Consider the following 27,179-nt stretch of genomic DNA (forward strand, 5'->3'; position numbering starts at 1 on the left):
GCAATGCGCAGAAAGAGAACCCGTCACCCTGCGCCCAGCCACCAGTGAAACCATCAGACCGTTCCCCAGGCACGGATGTCTCCCGCTCAGGTTTAACCTCTTGTAGCTGTAAGGCTGCCAGGTCCATTTTCAGCTGCGAAGATGGAATTTCTACAGCCGACCAGCATCATCCCTCGGGCTGCAGCATCGCCCCGCAGCGCACCGGGCACAGACCAGCCTGCTCACTGCCCAGGCAGCGATCCCACGGGAATTCTGCCACTGCACCCGGTTTTGCCATTTACTCCTGCGCTAGGACAAGACTTGCTTTGGCTGCACTTTTCTTTAAGTAGTGATGCATCGGTTGGTCCCTGTCCTGGCATCACTTTGGCACCTTACGCTGATCCAGAAGGAGTGTTACAGGCATGTAACTTGACGGCAACTCACAACAGTGAAGACGCCCAGAAGAAACTGGAATGATGCTACACCATCACCTCAAAGGACTGTTATTACTCAGGAGAACAAGTCACGCAATTCCTTCACAAATGGAAGGCTTTACATGTATTATTCTTCCGTATTTCAGTTAACAAGATTGAAGACAGATGTTGTATCAAAAGCATTACGTGATGCTTTTAGGATGACTTCACATTCCTGGTGTCTAGTTCAGGTATATTGTTCTTTAAATTCTTCTAAAGGAAGATAAAGACAACCTTCCCCAGTTAAAAACCAGCATAATAGGGTTTCTTTTTTCAGACACATTTATTTATTATTTTTTAAATAGTATTCTTTCCTTATAAAGCAGCTCATCAAGTCATGTTGCTTTTACCAGAAGGTCTTTGGCATTTTCCTCCTAGAACTTTCTTGTAGAGTGGTATAAAATGTAATTATTTATATATATATATTTTTACAGAAAAATAAGTATTTAAATCACAAATTAATTCCCCAAAGTATTAAATAACATACCAAAACTTTATCAAATCTATTACATACACTAATGGGACAAAACCTTGTTGTGTATGTGCATTATAATTATATATACATTTTTAGCTTAGTTAAGTTAGTGCTTCAAAAGTTACCAAGGAAGCTTTACAAAAAAAATCCAAATGCACAATTGCAGTAATTGTCACGCGATTTGTAGAATTTAACAATGTATACAATACATTGTGTATAAAAAACTCTGCCTGAATATGCAAACCAATGACACTTTTATATTTTCTAACAGTTTGCAAAGACAGGATTTTATACAATTACACAGTAAGTCACTTTCCAGATTTCATGGAATTAAGAACTGAATGTGATGATAATTATCCCCTGTATGAAAACACAGCTACTTGTAAAAACAATGGCATCATGCACATCAGAAACTAAAATGCAGTATGAAAATCTGACAGCAACATGTCACATTCTTTCAGTTGCACCAAACATGTCATTCATTCCAAAGCAGCATTACTGTAGTGAGCAAACTCTAAAATAAGACTTACTTTCCTTATTTTTGTCTATGTACTGTTATAGATACATACACAGAGCACGCTCATCCTTTAAACAAGGAGCCTTCGTGTTCCACGCTTCACAGGAGGGGATTCCATTCAGGTTCCTCTTCCCATAGAGAGCTTAAGAAATTTTACAGCTGTTTCTGGTACAGTTTTTTGGTGGGCTCTGTGGTGGACGGATAATTTTAGCTTTCTTTAAGCTGTTCCTTTTATTGATGTTGCTGGATGTGAGGGAGTACGAGCGTCCATGCATCATCCTGGCATTAAGGCCATTTGCCATGGAGAAAGATTTGAGATGGCTTCTTAAGGCAACAGGGAGAGGGAGCTTGTCCACAAGGTGCACAGGGGTACAGGAAACTATGGCACGGCAACAAAGGTCCTGCAGACTCAGTACTTAAAAACAGACATAAAACTTGCATTATAATAGCATGCTTTTGTCAGCCACATGGTACTAACGCACCCTGCAGCACTCTGCATGCACTCTGTACTTCCAGGATGAATTCTCATTTCTCTTCCCACAGCCTTTCCCACATATGCATTATTCCAAAATATCTCCTGCTTCAGTTTCCTATTTATATCTTAATACTTAGATGACAGAGGACGTAAGTTCTAGGAAAGATATGTTATTCCCTACAAAAGCAGAACAGGTTATGCCTGCAGATAGATATTTTCTGTTTAGAAAACAAACTGTACAGGATGCCTGATTCTTCTTTTCTGATGTTTTTGCATCAGTGTTAAAGTTTCTGAAAATTGTTTTATATTAATGAACCATAAACCTAAGAGTAAATTTTCACATTTTCAGTGTACATCACTTACCCTTGTTTGGCCTCCAGAGCCTGTCCATTCCATGTCTCATCAATACTATTCTTGCTAGCTCAGTAAAGGACTCTGTAATATTGAAATTACAAAGTGGACTGACTTCAAAAAAAGTCATGCCCAGCCTCTCAGCATAGGCTTGTGCTTGTTCAGTAGACACTTGGCGCTTGAAGGCTAAGTGAAGGCGATTTCCAACGAGGATTTTTGGTACACCAGGAGCATGCTGAGCAAAAATAAGCAATTAAAAAAAAATCAATAGTTTGGCTGCTATTTTCCCCTTCCCTCAATTAAAACAAACAAAAGCTTTTTCAAGATTTAAAGACTAAGTGGGAGATTGGACCAGGTGATCTCTAGAGGTCCCTTTCAGCCTACATTATTCTATAATCCTCTGATCTATAAACATCCCTTCCTCTGAAAAGACAGGCTTGCACAGATGATGTGGCAGATCTGTAGCAAGAGTGGGACTAAAATATGAAATCTTTGCCCTCCATATGCTTTCCATCAACACCTTTAAAAAAATCAAGACACTTCAGCTGATACGTTTCCAAATTTTAGAATTATAAACATAGAAAGAAAATTATAAACCTGCCATCTTGGGTAACTCTGTAGTAAGCACTGCCTGCAAATGCCAGTACAAACAGTAGAAAATATCATACACACTCAGTCTTCTGTTAGTCATCTGTTAGACTAGTGACATTCTGGGGCCATACCTTACCTCATCTATTTCTTTTATCCATCGATCGATTCCATCAAATGACCATCGATTTGTAATATCATACACTAGTATTACTCCCTATATTAAAAAAATAAAAATTTTAACAGAGGCATAACACAGAGAATACTATGTATAAATTCTTCAATTCTGAAATAATCCTGTAAGATGCCGAGCGACTTCTCAATGGAGCAGAACCCAGCATCCTGTGAAACCAAGCCCCATCCCTCTGTGTAGATTACAGATCTGCCGAGGGGCAGAAACCCTGACTTAGTTTTAGGGTCTAATATATCAGTAAATATTTTTTTCTGTAGTGGACAAGTTTGGTTGATCATACACACATCGCAAGTCATAGCAAATAAATATTTTTGGTCACATTTGGTAGCTTGAAGATTCAATATTCTGTGCAATTCTGGAACATTACAGCTGCATCAGAACCAATACATGTCAAGAATTACAGCAATACTTGAAGACACACTGAAACTCACTATAGCTTCAGACTTTAAGTGTCATTACATTTCATCACATTTTGGAGTATGTTTGTATTTTTCACATTACTCTTTTGACAGTTTTATGTTATCAATTTCTCTTACTTGGCACGCATTTTGAAAAGAGTAGTATTAGCATAGCTTTCACATGATCAAAGTATGATAACGTGCTTAAGTTATTGAGGTAACCGACAAGAAGGCATAAGAATATGTATCACTGTATTTTACTCTGACTCAGCTTTGGTCTCATGGATTTCCCCTCCCCAAAAGAAAATCCTGTCTCTTGTTATTTCCAGTGTTGCACATTATCTTCAGACTAGCGCTGAATCTGCATGCAGTCTACAAATGAGCTACAGAAGCCATCACGATGGTTTGCTAACTCTGCTTTCATTCATCCAGCAACCATTATTTATCACTGAGAAAGCTGTACTTTGCTTACCTGAGCACCTCTTGAATAAGACCGAAATATAGTGCAGAATCTCCCTTGTCCTGATGTATCCCTAAATGAAATAAATTATATATTTTTTAAAAGAAATAGGTGGACGCCTATGTTAAGAGTTCAGCTAGATTAACTCATCTGTACCAATCTGTATCAGCTCTTCTGCCATTAGTCATACAGTAGCAGTCACTAATGCACCAGAGCTCTTCTCCCTCAGCAGTTTTTCCCCACTGGCATTCTGCCCTCTCCTATACATTGCTCAGATTTCTCAGGATAACAGGACAAGGACTTCAGACTTCACTCTTGTGATTGCCCTTGGAAAACAAAGGCTATTACTCAAGTGTATGTATGTCACTAAGCTTTGCATTTAATTCAGCTTGAAGAAAGATTCTGTTTTCACAGCAAAATAGAAGTGGGAGGAAACAATAGCTATCACCAAGGAAACTAACGGAAAAACAGTAAATTCTTGATTGCAGCTGAAACAGTTCATCATGAGTCTAGTATGGTGAAGGCATCCCTACAGAGCCATAGACAGCACAGATTTTTAGAAAAGCATGCACACACACAAAAATATTAAAAAAACCATCAAAAAATCTTCACTGCATAAAGCATTTGGAAACAAAATAAAATTTATAGTGAAGAACATGATAGGAAGCAGAATTCAATAAAGACTTTTTAAAGGTAGATTTACAGATCTTCAAATGCAAGGCACACATTTCCATCTATAGAAACATTTCCAATCTTGTTTTATTAAGTCCAAAGAACATCCTTGGCTTTCACAAAAAAAATGAACACACCTCCTTCCTGGCTGCTTCTCAGATAAGTTTTATGTGGTATTTTTGCTAAGCCATATAAAGTGGAAGACCCAAGAAGAAGAAAGTAGGTGAACAAAATACCAGGTAATGAAGATACCATGTAGCAGAGTACTATTATCCATCATTGCATTTAACATTTGAAATATTATTTTGAAAATCATAAAGGCAAAAACAACCAGTGAAGAAAAGATTAAAAATAACTTAGCTTTACCACACAGGCATTTAACTCCAGTAATTAAAAAAGTTCCAAACAAAAATCAACACCAGAATTAATTTTCAAGACAGAAGTGGCACAGGACTGTCTCCTTCTAGGAAGAAAAGGATATAATCGTAACAATTCATTTTCACCTCCAATTCTCTACTCTATTTGAGCACTGCTTGTTCCTAGAATACCTCTCTGATTTATTCAGATTATGGTTCCCCAAAAATCACACTCAGTCTCCTCCTCCTGCACTGACTCTACTTCTCCCTATTTAATGCCGTGAGTTTAGGGAAAGAGGAAAACAATGTACTTAGGAGGCAGCAAGCTGCTGCATTTCTCAAGTTGTATCGCTTGCTGAGTATTTCTAAATGAACCAGAAGATGGCCATCTTCAGACAACCTTAACACAAAAGCATCCTGACAGCCACACGTCTGACCCTACAGGAAAAACATTTGTGTAAAATAATTTTTTTGTTCTTGACATGCTTTTATAAAGAACAAATCACATCAGATTGCGAACCAATGAAACATGCGCAATAATGCCGGGTTTTTTTCTTCTTTTTAATAATCCTGTGGTTATTTAATTGATCAATACTACTAATAAATTGAGCAAAGGGATGTTGTTATACAATCACTGTATGCTTTCTAAGGTACCTTCATGGTTTTCATTACCAGTATATTCTGTAATCTTCAAAGGCACTTTGAATCTATCTTGAAGGACACTTGTATCTTTTGTGCCTTTCTTCTGCATTTGTTATGCACCTCTCATGTACAGAAGCTGTAGGGTCCCCCATTTAACATGAAATAGATGCAAAAAGGAGGTCAACAGAAAGCATGACTTACTCAAAAAGCTAGCTCACCCTTCCTCAGTTGACTATTTCTGAAGCATAAGGGTGAACTCCTGCCCTGAAGAGTTGCATTCCTGTGTCTTTGAAATATAAATTATGATGAAAGTTGAGGCACACACTTACCAGAGCTGTAGCTTGATTCGTCGGCCATCCAAAAGAATCGTTGTAGTCTTATAATCTATACCTGCAGGGAAGACAACCACGCAAATCTTAAGAGCAGCTTGCAGGTGTACAGTATACACACAGACAACTATAGATGTCAAAGAAGCTGACCATAAAAAAAGTATTTGTCATCAGTGCTCTGTGAGGTACTTACGCATAAGTACAACTTGTCCATATAAAGTTACAAAGACCTTTCATATTACTTAAGCTTGGTCCATTCAGAGCAGATGTCTCAGGCTCCCTTCAGGTTGATAAATGGGCTGTTTTATTCATTATCATGACAATATATACACTTGAAGAGTTTTATCTCTTCAACAATAGAAGGCAGAACTAGGTTTTACCTTTTCTTTCATACATATGGTGCAGACTAAATGCTGTTCTCTTCCACTATTCCCTAGCTTTACTGCCTCTATCATTTCTTCCTTCCTTATCCTCTATCCTATCCTCCTTATCAACTCAAAGACAGCTCTTGTATCAGGTATGTGTGTCCCCCTCTTATATAAAAGCAGCAGATGGTGCTGTAAAATGCAGTAATAAGCATGTTAAGCTTTTAGCTCATTGCAGAAATGTGAACTGAGGCATCTTCTGCCTTCAGTTCAGGCTCTTACCCATACATTTGCAGAAACACACAAACCCCACTGTATTACCACCAGTTTGGGGAGACTGATCTTCATTTCTTAGCCAAAGTGTCCCACTTGTCCAGCAGTATTAAGAAACAGTCAAATCTACAAACCACTAGTTACATTTCAAAAAAAAAAACCAAAAAGAAAAAAAAAAACCCAAACCCATAGACAAAGTCTTGAAACACTGAACAGACCAGGACATTGAAACTGTGCACTGAAAGAACAAGTTTCATCATTTCAGAAATTCCTGAAAACATAAAACATGCAGAACAAACCCTGCATAACACTGCATAACTCATTCCAGCATCCTGTGCTACTGCTGATATTTCCCGCAGGGTGAAATACCTCCACTAGTTTATCTAAAGTTAACAAGAGACACAGGCCATGTTTAGCAAACACTGACACCTCCCACACAGTGAATGGACATCCATCATTCTGTTAAAAGACATACCAAACACGGAAAATTAGCATTGCATAGCTAGAGGATACACAGCTGAATAAACCTGGCACCGTGCTTTGCATCACAGACCATAAACTACTGCAAGTCGCTCATGTTTAGCCACATGCATAATACAAAATATTACTTTTTTTTATATGGCAGGCATAAGTCAAGTCTGAAAAATATGCTATTACCAGCTGCTGTTTAAGAAAGCACCTTACGGGTTCCTCAAAAGATTTTTGAAGAGGTGGATTCAGAAACTTCTTTATTCTTCAGCTGTTGTGCAGGAGAAGCAGCTGATAACACAACCTGAACATCTCTGCAATTAGCATTTGCCATTGATTAAGAATCAAAACAAAAGCCTTTTGCCATGAATCATCAGGAACAGCATGAAACCATAACAATGAGACCAACAGATGTGGATTATGCTGTTGCAGAAATCAAATGTCCTTCCAGAACATTATTCACTCATTTAGCAAGACAGAATAGCTTTGTTTGGACATGCAACTAAAATGTATCTCTGTACAAGACGGAGAAGAAAAAGTCTGCTAAATCAAAAAAAAATCACCTTTGAAGTAAAGCAGAAAAATCTCCCAGTGCTTAATATTGTCACAAGGATTTTTTTAAATAAAAATTATTTTCATAAAGCTACAAATTGAAATCAAAGAACCTGAAACAAGTCACTATCCTTACTGAAGGGTTTGGATTGCTTAAATCTAATAGAAGTGTAATAGATTTTGTTCTCAAAGACAAAATTAACTGACAGAAAATGGAAAAAAATATTATTGAACCCAGGAACACAGTAAGATTCCCAAATAAACAGCATTCAGCTGTTTGGTAAGGACTGCAGTGAACATGAAGCCATCCTCTCTGCATCGATGCTTCGCAGCCGTTACCACACTGTCACTTCTGCTCCGCTACCCACCGTGCGGTCACGTCCACACTGACTCTTTTACGGCTTCCCATGAATTTCTGTTTCTCTTGAAGCCTATTACAACTTTCTGGGTTTTGCGATGGGTCTCCTTAGGGCACAATCCTTCATCATTTAAATTGCTCATTTTATGTTCCACCACAGGCAGCATTATTTGCAGCAAAGATCTTTTCAGTTTAATAACTGAGGTTCGGTGATCTCCAGTGTGTCCAGCAGCCAGCCATTTAGCTTTGCAGCAGCGAAAACACCACTGACTCACTTGAATGACATTTGAAGCAATGGACTACAGACCAACCATGGGTCATATCTTTCTAATACAACAGAATAAAATCCAGGTTTGTCTCTCAAATTTTTTTCATAGGAATTGGACGTTAGCCTAATATTTTAATGGTTTGGTGCTTGTTCTGCATTTGCTTCAGATCTGTTATAACTTACTGAAGTTGAAAGACAGGGGAGAAATAAAAACGGGGAAAAAAAACCCAAGAACATTTAAGATTAGATTCTTCAGAGCTATGCCCTACCAATTCAGCACAGAAAGATTTTATTCAGCAGCACATTAAGTCTTCGAAATGCTCTTAAAACCAACCCTTTTTATACCTGAGAAAGCACGGAATACAAGACTTTGAACCTTGTGCTCTGTTACATTTTAGCTCATGAGCACTACAAGAACTGCTTTCATTGTTTTTATTTATTCCTCTTGATGTGTCCTTTCTTTAGAGTTTAAGGCATGTTGCTCCTTGTAGATAAGTGATGTCAGATTAACAGCTTTCAGATTCAATTAGAACAGTATCTAACTACTTCAAAATAATAATAATAAATAATAAAACAATCCAACTCCCTGCCTCCATGGGCTGATCGCCTTTCACAGATTCAATGTTCAACACCTTCTCCAGCAATCATTTGCTCCATCAGTTTGTACAGATTAACCGTTCAGTACTAGTTATCTCAGCCACACACTAACGTCTCCTTCCCACTGTCCGTTTCTATGCCAATAACTGTCTACAAATAAATACGTACATAGTCAGTGGGACTCTGGGCCTGTATTTAACAAAGTCCACTGAAAATATCCTTCAGGTTCAAAGGCTGTTAACTGCACTTTGAAAACGCAGTTTTAGGTTTCAGAGTCCTTGAAACCATTTTCTCATAGGCATGATGAGAGTTCAATGGTCCCATCACTTCCCACTTTAAATTTCCTCAGCTACCTACCTTTCTATATGTACATTAAAATTAAGGTCTAACGTTTCTCTTCAGAAAATATTTTTAACTGTTTCAAGCATATTTGACGAGTGACACAACTTCCAACTCCATCCACTTATTGTTCACAGCAATGGACCCACAGTATCCTTTCGATTCAAAATTCAACTAAACTTTAAAAGATAAGCCCCATGTTTTCAACATCATGCTGCAAAGATATAAACCTTTTGCAATAAAACTGGACTGTATCTTTTGATATATGTGAGCATGAAGGTCAGGTTGTGCGACGGTCATATTTGCCTTCTGCTTGCCAATTCAGAATAATCATAATCACCACTTTCAAAATTCCAGTCTTTTCCACCACATTTAATTACTGCAATAAAAGCCATCTGTTTGAAGCACACAGCTTGCCTATTCAGATTGAAATAGAGACACTAAAATTTTAGATCTAGACTGTATTCTTCACCTCAATTAACCAAGCCATAAACCACAATTACAAAATTTTGCAGATAATTCACTCATGTCAATGGTATGATGGTTTCCCAAATTTTAAAAATAAGCTATTTGTAACAGAAAGCTCAGCTTTATGTTTAGCTTTTTCTATGGTCACAGATAAGCCAATATCACAGCCTATCCTTCAGTACACCTGTTTTCCTTTAGATGTTTAATGGAATAAAATTTAGAAGAAATCCAGCCTTAAAAAAATGGAAGTGCTCCTTAACAACTACACAGAAGCTCTTCATAGTCACAAAATTTTTAGGGGGGCAAGTTAAAATCTGAAGATCTCAGGGCACTTCTAGTTGGCTCTGCTCCTGACTGTTGCCCTTAGAACCAAAGCTAATGGTATGGGAGTAAGAAGTTTGACACAACTTTATGGTACGCCTCCAATGCTAATCCGAAACCAAAATTTAATTAACAAACTCCAAAACCTAGGAGCCCCAAAACATGAGTCAGTCAGGCTGCTGATTTACAGAAGCAGTAACTGGGTAAGTTGCTGTTCATCCTCTTAACATCAGCCTTAGTAAGTAAACAAGCCGGTACTTCATATAATCATACAGTCATTTAGGTTGGAAAGGACCTTTAGGATTGTCAAGTTCAATCATTAACCCAGCACTGCCAAGGCCACCACTAAACCACATCCCTCAGCACCACATCTACACGGCTTTTAAACGCCTCCAGGGATGGTGACCCCCCCACCTCCCTGGGCAGCCTGTCCCAGTGCCTGGCCACCCTTCCAGTGAAGTTTTTCCTACTATCCAGTCTAAACCTGCCCTGGCACAACCTGAGGCTGTTCCCTCTCATCCTGTCGCTTGTTACCTGGGAGAAGAGGCCAACCCCCCCCTACACCCCCCTGTCAGGCACCTGCAGAGAGCGATCAGGGCCCCCCTGAGCCCCCTCCTCTCCAGGCTGAGCCCCCCCAGCTCCCCCCTGAGCCCCCCCTCAGCCTGGTGCCCCAGCCCCTTCCCCAGCCCCCTGCCCGTCCCTGGACACGCTCCAGCCCCTCTGCGTCCCCCTGGCAGTGGGGGGCCAGAGCTGAGCCCAGGGCTCGGGGGGCGGCTGCACCGGTGCCCAGCGCAGGGGGATGGGCACTGCCCCGGCCCTGCTGGCCACGCTGTTTCAGATGCCAGCCAGGGGCTGCTGGCCACCTTGGCCACCTGGGCACACAGGTGGCTCATGCCCAGGTGGCTGTGAACCAGCACCCCCAGGCCCTTTCCCACTGGGCAGCTTCCCAGCTGGGAGCAGGCTGGAGCAGGTTTGCGTGGAAGGTTTTGGTAGCGGGGGGCTACAGGGGGGGCTTCTGTGAGAAGCTGCCAGAAGCCTCCCCCGTGCCCGGCGGAGCCCAGGCCAGGTGGCTCCAAGAGGGACCGGCCACTGGCCAGGGCCGAGCCCAGCAGCCACGGGGGCAGCGCCTCGGGGTAACGGGTTTGAGAAGGGGAGAAAAATCTGCGCAACAAACTGCAGCGGGAGAGAGGAGTGAGAAGGTGTGAGAGCAGCAGCCCTGCAGACACCCGGGGCAGGGCAAGGGGCTCCAGGCGCCGGAGCGGGACTCCCCGGCAGCCCGCGGGCAGCCCCTGGGGAGGTGGGCAGAGGCAGCGGGCGATGGGCTGACCGCAGCCCCATCCCCATCCCCTGCACCGCACAGCGGGAGGAGGGAGAGAAATCGGGAGTGAGGTTGAGCCCAGAAGAAAAGAGGAGGCGGAGGAAGGTGTTAAGTTTTGGGTTTATTTCTCATTATCCTACTCTGATTTGCTTAGTTTATCACCAGTTTCCCCCGGTTGAGTCTGTTTTGCCCGTGACAGTAACTGCTGAGCACGACCCACGAGCCTGTTGTTATAACATTTTCTCTCCCCTGCCCGGCTGGGGAGGGCAGTGACAAAGCCGCTTTGGTGGGTGCCTGGCCTCCAGCCAGGGTCAGCCCCCCACATAAATTCACACCCTCCCCAAAAAGAGCAGGCAAGGCAGCAACAAAGCCGCTTTGGTGGGTGCCTGGCCTCCAGCCAGGGTCAGTCCCCCACATAAATTCACACCCTCCCCAAAAAGAGCAGGCAAACAACTTGTTACGTACGTGGGTTTTAAAATCATGACTTAGCTTGCAGTATTTCTGCTCAGGGGGCTAAATAAAAACTAAACATTCAAGGCAGATGACAGTTTGAGAAGAAGAGACAACCATTTGACATCAGCTAATTATTACTTTTTAACCAAAACTAGTGAACTATCCATTTCCATTAAGAGGAAAAGAAATAACGAGCCTGAGATCACATTTTATTTTCCTCTGTCCTAACATCTACTTGCCAACAATAGAATAGCCTCTTTACAATCAATGTCTTAGAAATTTCTTTTACAAGAAGAATGAGAACTGTTCCCACCCCCCAGGTGAGGAAGAAGCAGGAACTATGTACTTCAGTTCATCATTTCCTTTCTTCCACTCCAAAAGAAAAGGATATTGGAGGCATACGGTAAGCTTGTTAACTCAAATATTTACTATAAGTTGCAGCTAACATCCTCAGATGAAAGCTGCTATATATAAACATGTTACTGTTTATAAATAGTAGCACTGCAGGAAAAGGGAATGTTATTAGCATTACTGACAAAAAGAGGTTCTTCCTTTATTTCAGCACATTTTATTAATAAATTTGAAATAAATTGGGAAGCGATTAATAACAAGATTGCTGGGACTGACTGAAGTCTTTTTTTTTTTTTTTTTTCCTTGACCCCTTTTTCCACAGATGTGAAAGGATCAAGTGAAACAAGGAACCCGGGGTGATCAGTGATCACAGAACACCTCTGCTGCCTTGCAGATCTATATTCTCCTGCATGTAGATCCAACTGCTCATGCACAACACTGCAAGTCAAGCTTCTGAACAGAAAATTCACATTAAAAGACAAGATCCCCCAAACTACAGACAGCTCGGAAGATGGATTGAGATACGATCGTTACTGACTGGTAGCAATTGTTAGCCAAAGGTTTTTTTAATAGTTATTTAAAGCCAATAACATCCGATAATGATTTAAGAGTGCATGTGGATCACTCAGTTCCCTACGCTGGGAAAGGAACACACTCTTGACATAAGACAACAAACATTAGCTTTACGATTTCCCTGATTGTCTCTCCAAATTATTTGAAACAGAACTCAACATTAAAAAAAAATGTAACATCAAGAAGTTCCCAGTTTATAGTCATTGTTACAAAACAGCAACAGGACACTAAACCAGCTCTTCTCTACTTAAGAGTCGCATTTTATAAGAATTTCCCTCAACTTTTAGTCCATTTAACATCAAAGTAAAGATAACCATAACCTAGCATCAGTGAATTTCATTTAGAAATTTACTTCTATTATAAGTACAGAGGAAATAAAAAGTATATATTCTTCTGTGATATCATCTTCTCACTGCTGCTGTTCATCAACTCCTCTAAGAGCTGCATTGCAATAAGAGCTCCTTTGCATACGTCGGGCATTGTTAAGAAGCATTGTATCTTCCTAAAAAACTCAGTCACATAATTTTCAAAGAGCATCAGCTCTCAAGGGCAGCCTCCCACACACCATCTCCCCTCTACACTCCTTGTGATTAGATAAAGTTTCAACCATGATTCATTCTTTCCGCTTCTCTGGGATACACAGGTATCCCAAGCAACAGCTACGATGTGGTGCTCGGCACACCCACAGAAAGCACAGTGAAGGGAAGCTTGACCGGGCTAAAACAACTGACCCCCAAAAAGTGGAATTAAGTTTTATATAACAGTTAATTGTCCAATATTTTCAGTGCTTGTGGGTATCTTCACAATAATTCTTTATCATAAAGCTTAACGGTGGGTGTCAAATGACCCTGGTGCATGAGGAAAAGACCAGAAGGCAGGTTACGTATTGTTCACAATTCTACAAACAAAGAAAATAATGGGACACAGCCACGCAGCACTTGCCCCTACTGCTATCTTAAACACTAGGTTTGAAATGTGGCCAGAACCTGGAAGGGAGAATAACTTCAAACCTACCACAAAATATTAAAAGCAGATGCAATATTTCACATTTTACAGTATTTTCCAAAAGAGAACAATGACCTTTTATGTCATGACACTTCATTAGCAGTAAACCAGTTCAAAAATACTTGGCATGAGAAGAAGCCCAAGAACATCCAGCCACTGTTATTCTGAACTACAGGCCTAAGAGCTCATTAAGAACAGTTGCAAACCTCTCCAAAACTTCCCTAGGCTTTAAATCAAGCCTCAAATAAATTATTCTAAAGAATTAAACCACCACTTTTGGTTAAGCATATCAATATTTCTTAACAACTAGAAATATCAGAATATTCCTATATAAGCATATTCCTATATATTATGAAACTGTAATACTTATAATAGCCAGATATAACCAAGGCTTATAAAAACCAGTCCAAAAAGCCAATTCCAGGATGCCATCAATACTCCCAGAAGTCACAGCAGTATCTGTCACCAAGAGTAGTAAAAGAGAAAACCCCAGAAACGCAGGTATTTTTTGCACTGCTTGGTAAAAGAGGGAAAAAAGATTACCTGAAAAATAATTCTTTGAGCTGAACGAGTAATGGATTCTGTCATTATGATGAAAGGAAGATCAAAGTGGGAATTCACAAGTAGCTCTAAGTACAATAATTTTGATTTAAAGATGCCAGAAAGCAAAATTCATATAATTATGGAAAAATTACTGTGGCTTAAAAGCTATCATCCAGAAAACATACAGCCATTGTTCCCAAAGCACAGACACTTGAGGAGGAAGAGCTTTCAAACTAACCTCCAAACCAAGGAACAGAAGACCCAACCGCACTTTCCTAACTTTGGAATTCCAAGTGAAACACATACTGCAGTAAAATCGGCTTCATAGATAACGTTACCATTAACGCTAGGAACTCTCAAGCCATGAGGTATCTTCAGGACTTACACTTCCATCAGAACAATGAAGGAAATTAAGTCTGGCCTTGGATTATGCTTCCTCTTCTCCCCTCTCCTCCACCACAGCTATTCCAGCAGAGAAGTTGCTGAAGTTGTAACTGTACTGCTTTTCCAGGACAAAAAAAAATAACACAAAATGCTAGCAAACAATCTTTGTTAGGATTTAAAGGAGAAAGACAGACTATGTTACTGATACAAAGCTCTTGTTCCATTTATTTGGTTTCAGCTCTCCAAGAAACTAAAATAAACTGATTTCAAGTGAATAGGATCAAAGGAAATTTCAGGTTGAAACAGTCTCAGTAGGTCATCTAGATCAACCTCCTGCTCAAAACAGGATCAGAGATGAGGTCTGGAGACTGCATAATCTCGCTTGGGCAACCTCTTCCACAGCTTGACCATCTTCACAGTAAAAAAGTTTTTCCTCTTACCCATTCTGAAGCTCTCCTGCCGCAGCTCACACCAGCTGCCTCTTACCCTCCCACCGCGTACACAGCCCCACTCACCCTGTCCTCCTGACGGCCTCCTCATGGGTACTGGGAGGCTGCTCTTAGGTTACTCACCCAAAGGTCTCTGTTCACCAGAGAGGTGACTCACTAGTCTGCGGCCAAACTTCATTTAAGTTGTCAGAACTGCAGACTTTTCTTCACTTAAAAACTATGTAATTACTTTTCATGTAGTCTTCCGCACTGAACTAGCCTGTCTCGCAGATGTTGAAGACAAATACAGTGTAGATTGGTAAGTGAGTCTGCCTATAAAACTACGGTTCTCAAACAGTACTGGATTAAAGTCCTGTTTGGAGACAAAACCTAGAGTTTATATGGAAAAAATTATTATACCACACGTATCCTTGGACTCCAGAATCTTCTTGCTTTCGAATCCTACATAATTCTAAAAGGAACTGTGCTTCTTGTCCGAACTGAAAAGGGAAACAAATTTAAAGGTTTAGAGGCTATGAGGTTGTTTATAAGTCCATTTACCATGCTTCTCTTTGATAAAGTATGTGATCAAGTTAAACCACAATCTGCTAATTCAGAAGTGGTTTGAAAAGTCAAGGTTGTGCTTTACACAAACTTCACTCGGCGTATTTACTGAAGCAAGCACACAGAGAGATTAGAAGAACAGAGTCCTGACTGACCGAGAGCATGCACTGTGTATAGGGGTTGCTAAAACAATTAGAAAAGAAATATATGTATCCAGATAGCCATGGTGAAAACTGTGCACCACGAGACTCGGTATACTGACTCAATCATTCCACTGAACGCATCAGCTACATGAGCCCCTTTCCCTCAGTGTGATCTTAAGAGAGTACGGAAAAGGCTGCCAGACCCACTGGGTCTCCTCTGGGTTTTCCAGCTGGCAGTTTCATATTTCATGTACTTAAATATCCTGTTTTACGGCACTGCATATAGTCAGCTTGCAAACAAAGCGTAAGGACACAGGAGATACGTTAATGCATCGTTGCCTCCAAAATTTTGAGAGGATTTATTATTTTGACTGGAAACCTAAATACCTAAAATACCCTGAAAAACTAAAATACCCCTACCCCCCTTCTTCCTTCTTTTAATTAAATCCTTTATTTTAAAATAGTTTGTTTCATCCAAACATCTCTAATGGCTCATTCTCTACAAACCCAAGCAAATTAAACATGCAATCCTCAGATACACTTATGACTACTCCCTTCAATACATTCTTTCGGAGTACAAAAGCATTCTCTCCTATTATTTATCAGCTTTGCTGACGCCATATGACAAGAGAAGGTATGTGGGTGAGGTGAGGGTAGTGCTCTGCAGGAAGCCATAGCCCAGAGGACAAGCAAGAGTAATGGCAGGAGCTTAACAGCACGTTCCCAACTGCCAGGATGTGCTCAACATACCCAATACAAAACCTCGGGCAAAATAAAGACGTAACACCCGAATCATCAGCCTGGAACACACCCTACAGTAAATAAACAGTGGTTATTAAATATAAGTGATTGGACTGCATATGAAAGTGTGAAAAATCAGCTGCAATCCATCTAGTGCAGATGTGTCCCCCTTGGACTGCACCTCACTTTTGAGCATCACATGTTCACTCTCCTCTACATTTACATCTGCACACATGGCACTTCAACTAGCCATATATTAAGAATAAATGCAGCTTTTTAATAAATAGGTTTTCTTCCTCTGATCCAAGAATGAGAGCACTTTCACAAACCATTTCTCCAAAGTTTTGTGTACTGAAGTACATTTAAAAGAATATGCACCATTTTAACAAACACAATTAAAACAGGCATTTATGGCATTGAGAGTTTATGTTATATGAACATGAAGCTGGGACCCAAAAATAATTTACTGGGGGAAACGAAATAGTTTTGATTTTGCAGCAGCGAACATCTTTCTTTAAAGCTGCATCTTTTGGAGGGCTCATAGCAGCCCAGAGGCGTGTCTACACTAATCGGTATTGAATGTTTCAAAGGAGGTCACTAAATCCCACTTACGCTAGCATAAGAAAAAAGAAATAAGCAGAATGGTTTCTTTATGGCTTCTTCCTAATTTATATATAAACTTGCAACTATAATTTTTAATAATAATAAAAAAAAAAGAGCACATAGATTACCCATTTTCATAAATGAAGCAGCTGCAAAGAAGTCTACATCTCCAAATACTGGATTGGGAAGGCTGACAGGCGCATGAGGGAAGTGGACCTCAGAAAGCAGCCAGGGTTGCATGTTCCTAAGTAGAATCTCTCTTACCATTTTTAACAGAGTGCCAGGTTAAATGAGCCCAAGATGATGCTTATGTTCTTAACTTAGAAGTCAGGTAAAACACATGGAAATCTCCATTCCAGAAATTCTCATCATAGTTACTCCACCTCTGCCTATTAAACAACCAGTTACTACTTTGAAATCCAACAATTGCACAAATAAATTTAATGTCTAAGATAACTCCAGAGTAACAGCCTTGGCTCTTCTAGCTTCCTCATGCTCACCAGCTATCGCTTAATCACCTCCATCCTCTGACACCACGTGCCGATTTCACACAGAGCTTTCACACCAGCACCCTTCAACGGCAAATCCCACGCACAAAGTGAAACAGCAGAGCTGTTATATTGGCTTTCAGCTTAGCACAAGAGTACATCTCATGAACAATAGCTTTCCCTGCTTTTGACAACAAACAGGATTCCAAAATACTTAGTCTTCACTGTTTATATGCCTACAAAACAGTAAAACATTACTGACGTCACAGAAATGTTTTTGTATGCGCGTAAGGGTATTTTCACCACTAGGTCCTACCTGCCCTTCCACCAGCTGGAGAAGAATGACTTTTCTGTCCTAGAGAGGATTCTCACCTTGCCTTGAGTACAGTTCAGAGATTTGGTTCACCAGTCTGAACATTACAGGAACCCAAATATGTTCCACTTGGAGATGTATATCCTGTAGGGTTCCAAAAACCCATGCCTCCTGTGAGGAATCACCGATCAGATCCAGTGGGTCTCAGCAGAACACAGCACATGTATTCCTTTCACCAATATGCAGAGTAACAGCCTAATTAGCATATCAAACAAGGAAGTAATTATACCAAAAGCAGGTATGTACTATGTTAAAAGCCTTAAGGCAGCTGTTCTTCAGCATACTTTGTCACTTGGCACCACTCGTTATTGATGATACTTTCTCTCTTATCCCACCCAGCTGGAAGAGGATACTCTCTTAGGTGCCACAAAACACTATAAAGACATAAGCAAGGTTCGTTTCTGGACCTTTAAATCCCCTCCATTCCTGGGCAGAAATGGCATCCTAACCTCGTAGTAATTAGCTTTCCAATTTTCCACAGATTTGCATGACAATTTTGATACCTGAACAGCTGTCATGAACACCAATATTTTTGCGGGCACTAATCTACAATCAATACTGACAGATGATTTTATCTTACCTTTCTGAAAGACTGGACACAAAATATACCCTGTATATTGATAAATCAGTGTTTGACCTGTAACAGCTTTGCTTACAAACTTGCCACTCTGCATGGAGTATGTGACTACTTACCTTGCCCAGTTCATAGTTTTATATTACAACACATCAAGACATAAAAGAAAGGAACAATTATTTGTACAGATGTGTTCCACTATATCAACAGATTTGTATGTGGATAAAAAAAGCACAGCAAACTCAAACCAAATATGTTTGTTGTATTACATTTGAGATGATCCTTAAATAAAACCAGCATGACAAACACTAGCCCATGTAAAGTATTTTGTGCAAATATTGCATTAATTTCTTATTTTCAGTCTTATATTAAATGAAATCCATAAGAGCTGAATAAAATGAGATACAAACATTTAAAGTTAGCCAATTTCTATTCTTATTCCCTTTTTCCATTCTTGTTTAGCTCCCAGAACAAAAACAAGATTACTGCAATATGTAAATGTAATTTAACCAACATATTGGGTAAAACTTAATCCTGGCACAGGCAACCACAGTTTTGGTTAGGCTGAAGGAGCATAAAAGGACTCAAACACCTTGAAGTCTGACCACCTTTCAAAACAGCCTGGACTTTGTCTTTCATGTTGCACACCTGTCTGGGAGCCTCACTGTGATTTTGTTTTTACATTTTCCCACTCCTTCGTATCTATGAAAAAGCCAGGAGGAACACCAGTAGCCCAAGGGAAACGCAGACAGGCAGCACATCAAGCGGCTGAACAAGATGCACAGACAGAGGGGAGCACACGATCCTGTAGCCTCTCTGGCCGCAACAGTCTCAGGCATTACTTGTAGCAGTAAGAGAGAGCAAATTCAGACAAGTGTGTGCAGGTTGGTTTGAGGCAGGGAAAAAACATTCAGGTGAAGTTAAGATTTCAAGGCTTCTTCATTCTGAAATTGTACAATAACAAGCCTGACAAAAATGTGTTTTCTTTGTTCAGTCTTTTGTTGTTGTTGAATAGGCCTTGCTAGGAAACTTGAAGGCCAGTTACTAGAAAAGAACAAGGCACACAAATACCTGGTTTGAATATGTGCATGTGCACACAGTTATTATTTTTTTCCCCTCCGATATGGTTGGGCGACAAGAGTGCTAGGAACAGAAATCATTTAAGCAACTACTGGACTGAGTGGGTTTCAAGCCCTCACTGTAGAATGAGCTAGCTTTGGACCTTCACAAAATTGTAAGACAGTAATGCTTTTTGTCCATGAGATGGATACCAGTTGCAATATTAAACCAAAGAAATACTATTCATTTATTAAACTAAAGCAAAATGGCCAAGTAGAAGAAAGTGTGCAATAAAGCAAAACTAATTTTATGAATGGTTTGAAGAAACATGAAAAACCTTACATTGCCAAGCAGGCTTAGGATTTCTATTGCTCCATTAAATCAAGCAAGGTGAGCACTCATTGCTTCAACAGATGTGGGGGTTCAGCCAACAAACACAAAACCCAGCGCTGCCTGATGGACCTGACCATCACAGAAAATGCTACAGTATCCTTTACCGCGTTGTTTATGAAGAATATAGAAAAAGAGGTAAAATAACATAGTAGCATACTTGAGTGACACCTATCAGGGAAGAAAACACGATGTACTGGTCTCACAAGGTGGGCAATTCTCAGCATGACAAAGTTAGCACGAGACACCAACATCGAGATTTGGGGATGGGGGAAAGGCACATGAGGGGAAGCAAAGAACAAAGCCAATCTGAATTAGATTTCTGGGGATTTTTGTTTGGTTGGGGTTCTGTGTTTTTATTTTCTGTTTGGTTGTTTTCCATCCTGTAAAGGAACCAAACCAAACAAACCCAAACAAAAATATCTGTCATAAGTAAGGCAAGAAGAAAGGGAATCAGGTCAAACCAGGATCCACATTTTCAGCTAAAATACGCCTCTCACAACTAACTGCCTATGGAGAAGAATTGCTGCTCCACAGTGCTGTCACCTGGAAGAGATAAAATGCAGTTATAGGTGGTGGAAAAGGGGGAAATAATTTCCATTTTTCTCTTTCAAACACAGCGAAAGGGGAAGAGCAAGTACAAAGTTAGTAGCAATTACTGTTTGCTGAACTTTCTTCACATGCAGTGTATGATATAATCCAAAACTAATGTTGTCTTTCAGCAGTAAACACGACACTTGCAAGGTAACGCGTTAAAGGGGCAGTCATAACCAACATATTTAGAGTAGGATCTATTACTGCTTTACAGACTCATCCCGAAATAGGTTAGATGCCCTATTTGAAGCAACTATTTCTTTCCGCCCATGCCACAGAAGCCAACAGTAATGAGATAAGACACTAGATGTCTTCTAGGCACTTAAATTTTAGCATATGAAATCAAACCTCACCTGCTTTTCCTTGTACAAGAACGCAGTTTAAATCCTTTTAAACCGAGATCACAGGCATACAACTGGATTTTAACAAAATTCATGCCTATTCAAACTTTTAGGAAAAGTTATTTCATAACAGCTAAGAGTGATCAAATTTTGTCCCTTGTGCTGTGAGATAAAGTCTGGTCAGTCTATTTATAGGCAAGCACAATTAACCTCAAAAGGTGTTTATTCACTCAGACACCGGTGCTCAGCAACTTTAAATAACTCTTTTGCTGGAGAAATCCTAATGAAATGGACTGAAGACTGTCCCTAAACGCTGGTGCTATGTGCAAAGAAATACAGAAATTTAATGATGTTGCTGTAAGTTTCTACTGCGATCTTCAGGTCATGTTGTGTTTAGGTAAACGTAATGGCTTCCAAATTAGCCACTGATAAGCAACCCATCCTATTGTTTATCATGCTGGTAGGAAAACAAAACAACATTATTTCCCCTTCCTTTCAGCCAAGTAACAGTATTATGAAGACAGAAAGAGACACTTAACATCAGACTTTTGTGGCAAGACTTTTACCCCCATTAGTTCTGTACTTGGTCTGGTTGGGGACGAGGGGAGGAAACCACAGTCGGCTCACAAAACGAAGTCTTTCAATTTCTCACATTAACAATATTTCCTTTTATTTCCTTATTTTAGTTAGGGTCTATTCCCTTCTCTTTACAGGGAAGAATGGCTTTGATCTGTGTATTATCAGGAAGAGCCACCATGGACTGTAAGTTTGACTGCTGGGACGTGAGCAGCCGATGACTATCCCAGTCTAAACACTCCCTATATGTAAGGGTAACCCAGCTCCCCCCGTACGGTCTGTTTGAGGCTGGGCATCCAACCTGCAGGGCTGTGTTCTAACAACTCAGCAATCGAGATGACCACTTATTAACACCTTCAACTGTTACACATCAGCATCTTTTCAAACATTCAGGTAGGACAACCAATACCCCTGTGAAGTTCTCAATCTAAGGACAGACAGAATTTCTAGGAAGACAAACGATTGTGATATGAACTTAAGGGGATATGAAAAGGTCGCCAGGTGAGAAAGGATGAGAGAGAATTAATCATTTTAAACCCGATGCTCCTGTAAGAAAAGGAGCAGGAGTATACAGGTTTGAACAATCATTCCTTTCAGGCTCCATGTCAAGCAATCACGCTGCAAGAATATCTTAGCATGAAAGCAAAACCAGAACACAGCTGAATAAAAATCTTATTAGTGCAAAACATCAAAATATTTATCTACCTAGTGACAGGACATCTAAGGTATTATGTTCTAGTCTAGAAGCCATTATTTCCTCTAAATTTATTCTGATGAAAAATTAACCATGCTTAAAAGCAAAGTTTCTGCAGATCTCTAAAATAATTTTTGTGCAGTTTTTCTTACCAGGTTAGAGATCAAGCGTGTCCAATCTACTGTAATTTCAGTTTTGAGCAAGATGTGGGAGAACTATAAAGGCAGGTTACCCAGACAACTAACCTTACTGCCTACCTGCCCACCTCCAGGATAACTGCTTTCTAAATTACCTCTATGAATCATGCTCACCAATGCATCTTCCATGGCAGTCCTTACTTTGCAATGTTAATAAAGCTTCTTCCCTTCTTCTTTCTAAACCAGAGCACTTTGATCATTAAGAAAAATTCAGAGACTAAGAGATTGCACTCCTTAACAGCTGAGCTATATGCTGCTTGTGGACCAGCAGCAGCTTACAAGGACTTGACTCATCACACGATGCTGGCTTCCCTTTCCATCTCCAGATTTCATGTCATTTTTGTGTACCGACAAAAACAACAGTAAGATGTATAACTACCATATTTTCCTGGGAATGAGAACAACGCCAGATTTATTTCTGAACAGTTAAGAAAGTGCCTGTGAAAAATTAATTTGTGGTTTATACAATTAAAGTTCGAGTACATAGACTTGAGATGAGATATTTACAACTGCTCAAATTCCCATGCTTCATCATATTAAATAGATTGTTTTGTTCTCATTTTCAAGGCCCTTCAGTGCTCTTCCTCTCTCTCCTCTGTTGCTCTTGGCTTTTAACACATCGTCTCTCTCCCCTTCCAATGTAGTCTCAAAGCTATTCCCTTTAACCAAGCTCCACAAGAAAGTTGTCATTTCAAAGCTTATACCTGTTGCACATTTTGACAGAATCTTATCATACCACTAGACTTTCTCTTTCCAGTTCAGAGACCTAGCTGGCATTCTGGAAGTGTTAGATCCTAGCCGTTAACTAAGGTAAGGACTAGAAAACAGTGAAAAAGTCAGTGTTTATCGAGTTTTTAAATAAAGTTTAATCTATTAATTTTAAATTAGAAAATGAGTCATAATACCAACAGGATGTTTAGCTCTATCTCTCTCCTTGCATCTCTATTTTCATAGTCCCTGAGCCTGCACGGATTCCTCACAGCTGCATCCTACGCAGCCACACTCAAATGATACAGGAAAGACTGAGGGGATACAGGCACAGAAGGGATATCGGATACAGATCACCAAAGAAACTGGGCAGCTCACATGCAGTGTTCAGAAGTATTTCAAGCTTGATGCATTCAAGAACATGATAAATCAATGAGTGAAAAAAAATAATTAATGAACTTTCACAGTTAAAATCCTTCCTTGAGTCTAGACAGTATACGTGATTGTGTAAACACTCAGGTTCAGTATGTAGAAAAACTCTTAATTATGACACTAATTGCCTAAAATTAAAAATCAGGTTATATTCCTTCCACATTTTACTACCATGTCATCTGTTGTATCTGCCCTTCTCTCCTAACTCATATCCCTCTATTCAGACACGCTCATCTTCTCAGGGCTAAGAACTTCTTTCAGTCTCTGTGACACAGCGACTTTTGCACAGTAGAGTTTGTGAGGTCCTGCATCACCATATTTGCCTAACCTTGTATAGTTCAGATTGAAAAGACTACAATCCATGAAATAACACATACAAAGTCACAGCCCTGTACGTATACATTTTGAGGTTATTAGCAGCGATGAAGAATTTCCAAGATGCATGTTAAGTACCTGCAAAATAATCCAAAAAGAATATTTGTATTCTTTGGCTGTCAAGAAATCTCTTCACAGAGTTATGGTGTTAGCCACCCAATTTAAATATTTTTTTCAGAGCAAAAACACAGGCACCCATAAGGTTTACAAGCAAAAGTCTTGAAGGAAGACTGATGAGTTCAGGAGCTGGTCAAGCATCTCGCTCAGCTACGCCAAGATACATTGGAGACTAAAGACTAAATATAAATTCTTACACTCCTTCAGCATAAGAATTTGTAAACTAAATGGTGTGTACAGAGCAGACTAGGCACACTCTGCCTTTCCTTCAACCACCTGAAGAGCACGAAGAATAAACACACTGCAACACCCCAAGGAGTAATTTAGCAAAACTATTAAGCAAACATCTTAAAATGTACATTGATGCCTCCAAGGTACAGTCTGACTCATAAGCGATGGCACAGAGCTCTCCTCCCTTCCTCCAGCGCTTCGCTGTGAATCAGTACCAGGAACTCAACATAATAACAGATCCTAAGTCAATGTAAAGCCTTCCAGCGAGTTAGCTCGCCACAGACTGGCAGTATATTAAAGCTATGGGTAACTTGACAAGACAATTCGCTTTTTAATATGCCACATGACAGATTTGCATGAGGGGAGAAAAGATGATGTGGAACCAGAGTACGTTCTAGGCAAACAAGATTGCGGGAGTGGAAAGAGGGGAACAGGAGGGAAGGAAAATAGAAACCCCCTTTCCCCGAGCCATTCCTGGCTTCAAACCGGCCCGCAGCGTTCCCAGCTCCCTGCTCCGCAGGCGGAACACACCTGGCATGGACCAGGCTCCTTAGCCTTGCCCTTTAAAAAGCTTAAGTGAAAGAACATACTACAAACATGAACCTTGATCTTAAAGGGCTACTCTTCTGATATTAAGAACGCAACAGTGAAAAAAAGGGAGAAAAAACCCCCTCGTTTTCTGACCTTTCAATTCAAGCAGTTTCCCAGCAAACACCTTCGCTGTTTAACAAAGATCCTTGACTAGAAAAACATTTTTGTCGGTATTTCCCTCGACTCACTGATGACAACTCACTGCTGCGCTGGATGAATCCTACCCCTCGATCAACACCTTCCGCGCGTTAAGACATTGCTCTTAAACTTGAGCTCCAGAAAGTTTAGCGCGTAAGATCACCCGCGGGGGATTTTTAAAGCCCGACAACAATTCCACCTCCTTTCTGAACACTACCTGCAGCAAAGCTCCATCGGGCCTCCGCCGGCACCCCCTCCCCTCCGGCACCGCCGGGAGCCCCCCGCAGCAGCCCCAGCCCCCCCGCACCGGGAGCCCCCCCAGCCCGGGCAGCGGGGCCGCAGCGCGCAGGGCCCGGCCCCCGCAGCCGGAGGGGAAGGGGAGCGGCGGGCAGAAGCGGCCCGGCTCCCGGGGGCGCGGCTTACCCAGGTTGTAGCCGTAGGGCGACTCGGTGGCCCCGTCCTGCAGGCTGGCCAGGATCTCCCCCTTGCCCACGTCGCTGTCCCCCACCAGCAGGAATTTCAGCAGGAAATCATAGGCTCTCACCGGGCTCCCCACGTGGCTCATCCTCCCCGTCGCTTCCCCCGGCCTCCCCGGCGGCTCAGCTCCCGGGGCCCATCCCGGGGCCCGCGGGGGCCAGCTGACGGCAGCGGGCGGCGGGGCGGGCGGGCAGCGGCATGCCCGGCGCTGCCGGGGGGGAGGCGCGGGGCAGCGGCGCGGCCCCGTCACGGCAGCGGGGGCAGCGCCCGCCGCGCCATCCCGCGCCCCGCCGGGGCGCTCTCGGGGAGGGGGCGAACGGCGGTTTCAGCCGCGGGACACGGCGGGGGCGCGCGTCCTGTCGCGACAGAAGGAAGGCGACCGTCTGCTTCCGACGGAGGGCCCAACCCTTTGACGCGGAGCGCTCAGCGCCACCCGGGAACGCGAAGGACCAGCGGGGCGGCCGCGGGGGCCCCGTCCCGCTCCCCCAGCCGCCGGCCCGGCCGCGCGCTACCGGCTCCCCGCCGCCGCCGCCGCCTCACGCCGCCGCTCAGCCTGCCCGCCGCCGCGGCGCTCTGACAGACCCCCGGGCCCCGCCCCCCAGCCCCACCATTGGGCCGCTCGTTTCCGCCCCCGCCCTCCTCAGCATCCATTGGCGCGCCGATACAGTAGCCCCGCCCCTCCTCCCTCCTATAAGGGAGCTGCAAGCCCCCTATTGGCGTACAACAAGCACTAGCCCCGCCTTCCTCGGCTGCCATTGAGGGAAGGCAAACTTGTACCGCCCCTTCCTCGTGTTCCCCGCGGGACACAGCGGCTCAGTTGCTAGGGCGGCTCTAAGGCGGCCATTGGCTCCTTCCCCCATCAATCGCACTCAGTCACCCCGCCCCGCTGCTTTGCCTAGAGCGATGCGACGACTCGAGTTCGAGTCCCGGCCCCTCCGACAGCGTCTGTCCAGGACCCCGTACCGCGGCCGCTGCGCGCTCCGCTCCCGGGTCTGCAGTAGCTCCAGCGCACGCAGAGAGACAAACGGCCCTAGGACGCGGGTAGGGTGGTGGCGAAACGGCGGGGAGAAGCCTATGGGAAGTAACAGCCATTTCTGGACAAGGCACATTGCTGGACTTGGCGCCAGCCCGGAACAGGGCGGCCCCCTCCTCCTGCAGGGGGGCAGCCGCCGCTGTCGCTACGGGCCTTGCAGGTCCCTCCGCACGCCTTACTCTGATTTTTAGGGTGTTCCTAGCCAGAAGAGATGGGCTCTTTTTTAACCGTGCCCGCACCAGCGCTGGCTGACGTTGCCCTCTCGCCACCCACCTGCAGACGTTGCTGTGTAGTGGTACGGAACGGGGATGAGGCTCGGAAGAGACTCAGCAAGGCCGAGATTCCCTCCTGGCCCTGTAATCCAGCCCGATAAACACATAAACCCAAACGCCCACCTGTGCCTATCCATGCTGCAAAACCTACGCTAAAATGCGGTACTTGGGGAGCGGAGGGAAAGGGGTCATCTTGGAATAAACGCTCGCTCTTCGTGTGCCATTAAAATGAATTCAGCAGGTTTCTAAAACCAGGTGCATCACCTCCAACCCCAGGTGCCAGGCTGCTGAGAAAAAGGGCAAGTGACTGGAGAAAGATTTACAGGAAAATCTTGTTTCTTAAATCTTACCCTAATGCATATGTTTACTGCCTAAGCTCTACGCTAGGCCCTTGATGACCACCTTCTCCTTTGCTTGTACCTTATCTGCCAGCAAATACAATTATAAAAACCCCACCTTATGTAAGAAATACTTGTTAAAGTGAGTAATTCCCAAA

General features: G+C 42.3%; 1 protein-coding gene across 1 annotated transcript; it reads right to left on the minus strand.

Moving 5' to 3' along the window:
• Nucleotides 1-522: 522 nt before the first annotated feature.
• On the minus strand, nt 523-25,585 carry RAB40B (RAB40B, member RAS oncogene family). Its single transcript, XM_040580006.1, has 6 exons — nt 25,325-25,585; nt 5,909-5,969; nt 3,922-3,982; nt 2,998-3,075; nt 2,283-2,505; nt 523-1,859 (listed from the first exon to the last, which is right to left on the minus strand). Exons 1-6 carry the CDS (start codon nt 25,464-25,466, stop codon nt 1,588-1,590), a joined length of 837 nt encoding a protein of 278 aa, XP_040435940.1. The 5' UTR covers nt 25,467-25,585; the 3' UTR covers nt 523-1,587.
• Nucleotides 25,586-27,179: the final 1,594 nt, after the last annotated feature.

Source organism: Falco naumanni, chromosome 1, assembly GCF_017639655.2.
Source record: "Falco naumanni isolate bFalNau1 chromosome 1, bFalNau1.pat, whole genome shotgun sequence".
In the NCBI taxonomy this organism is placed as follows: domain Eukaryota; kingdom Metazoa; phylum Chordata; class Aves; order Falconiformes; family Falconidae; genus Falco; species Falco naumanni.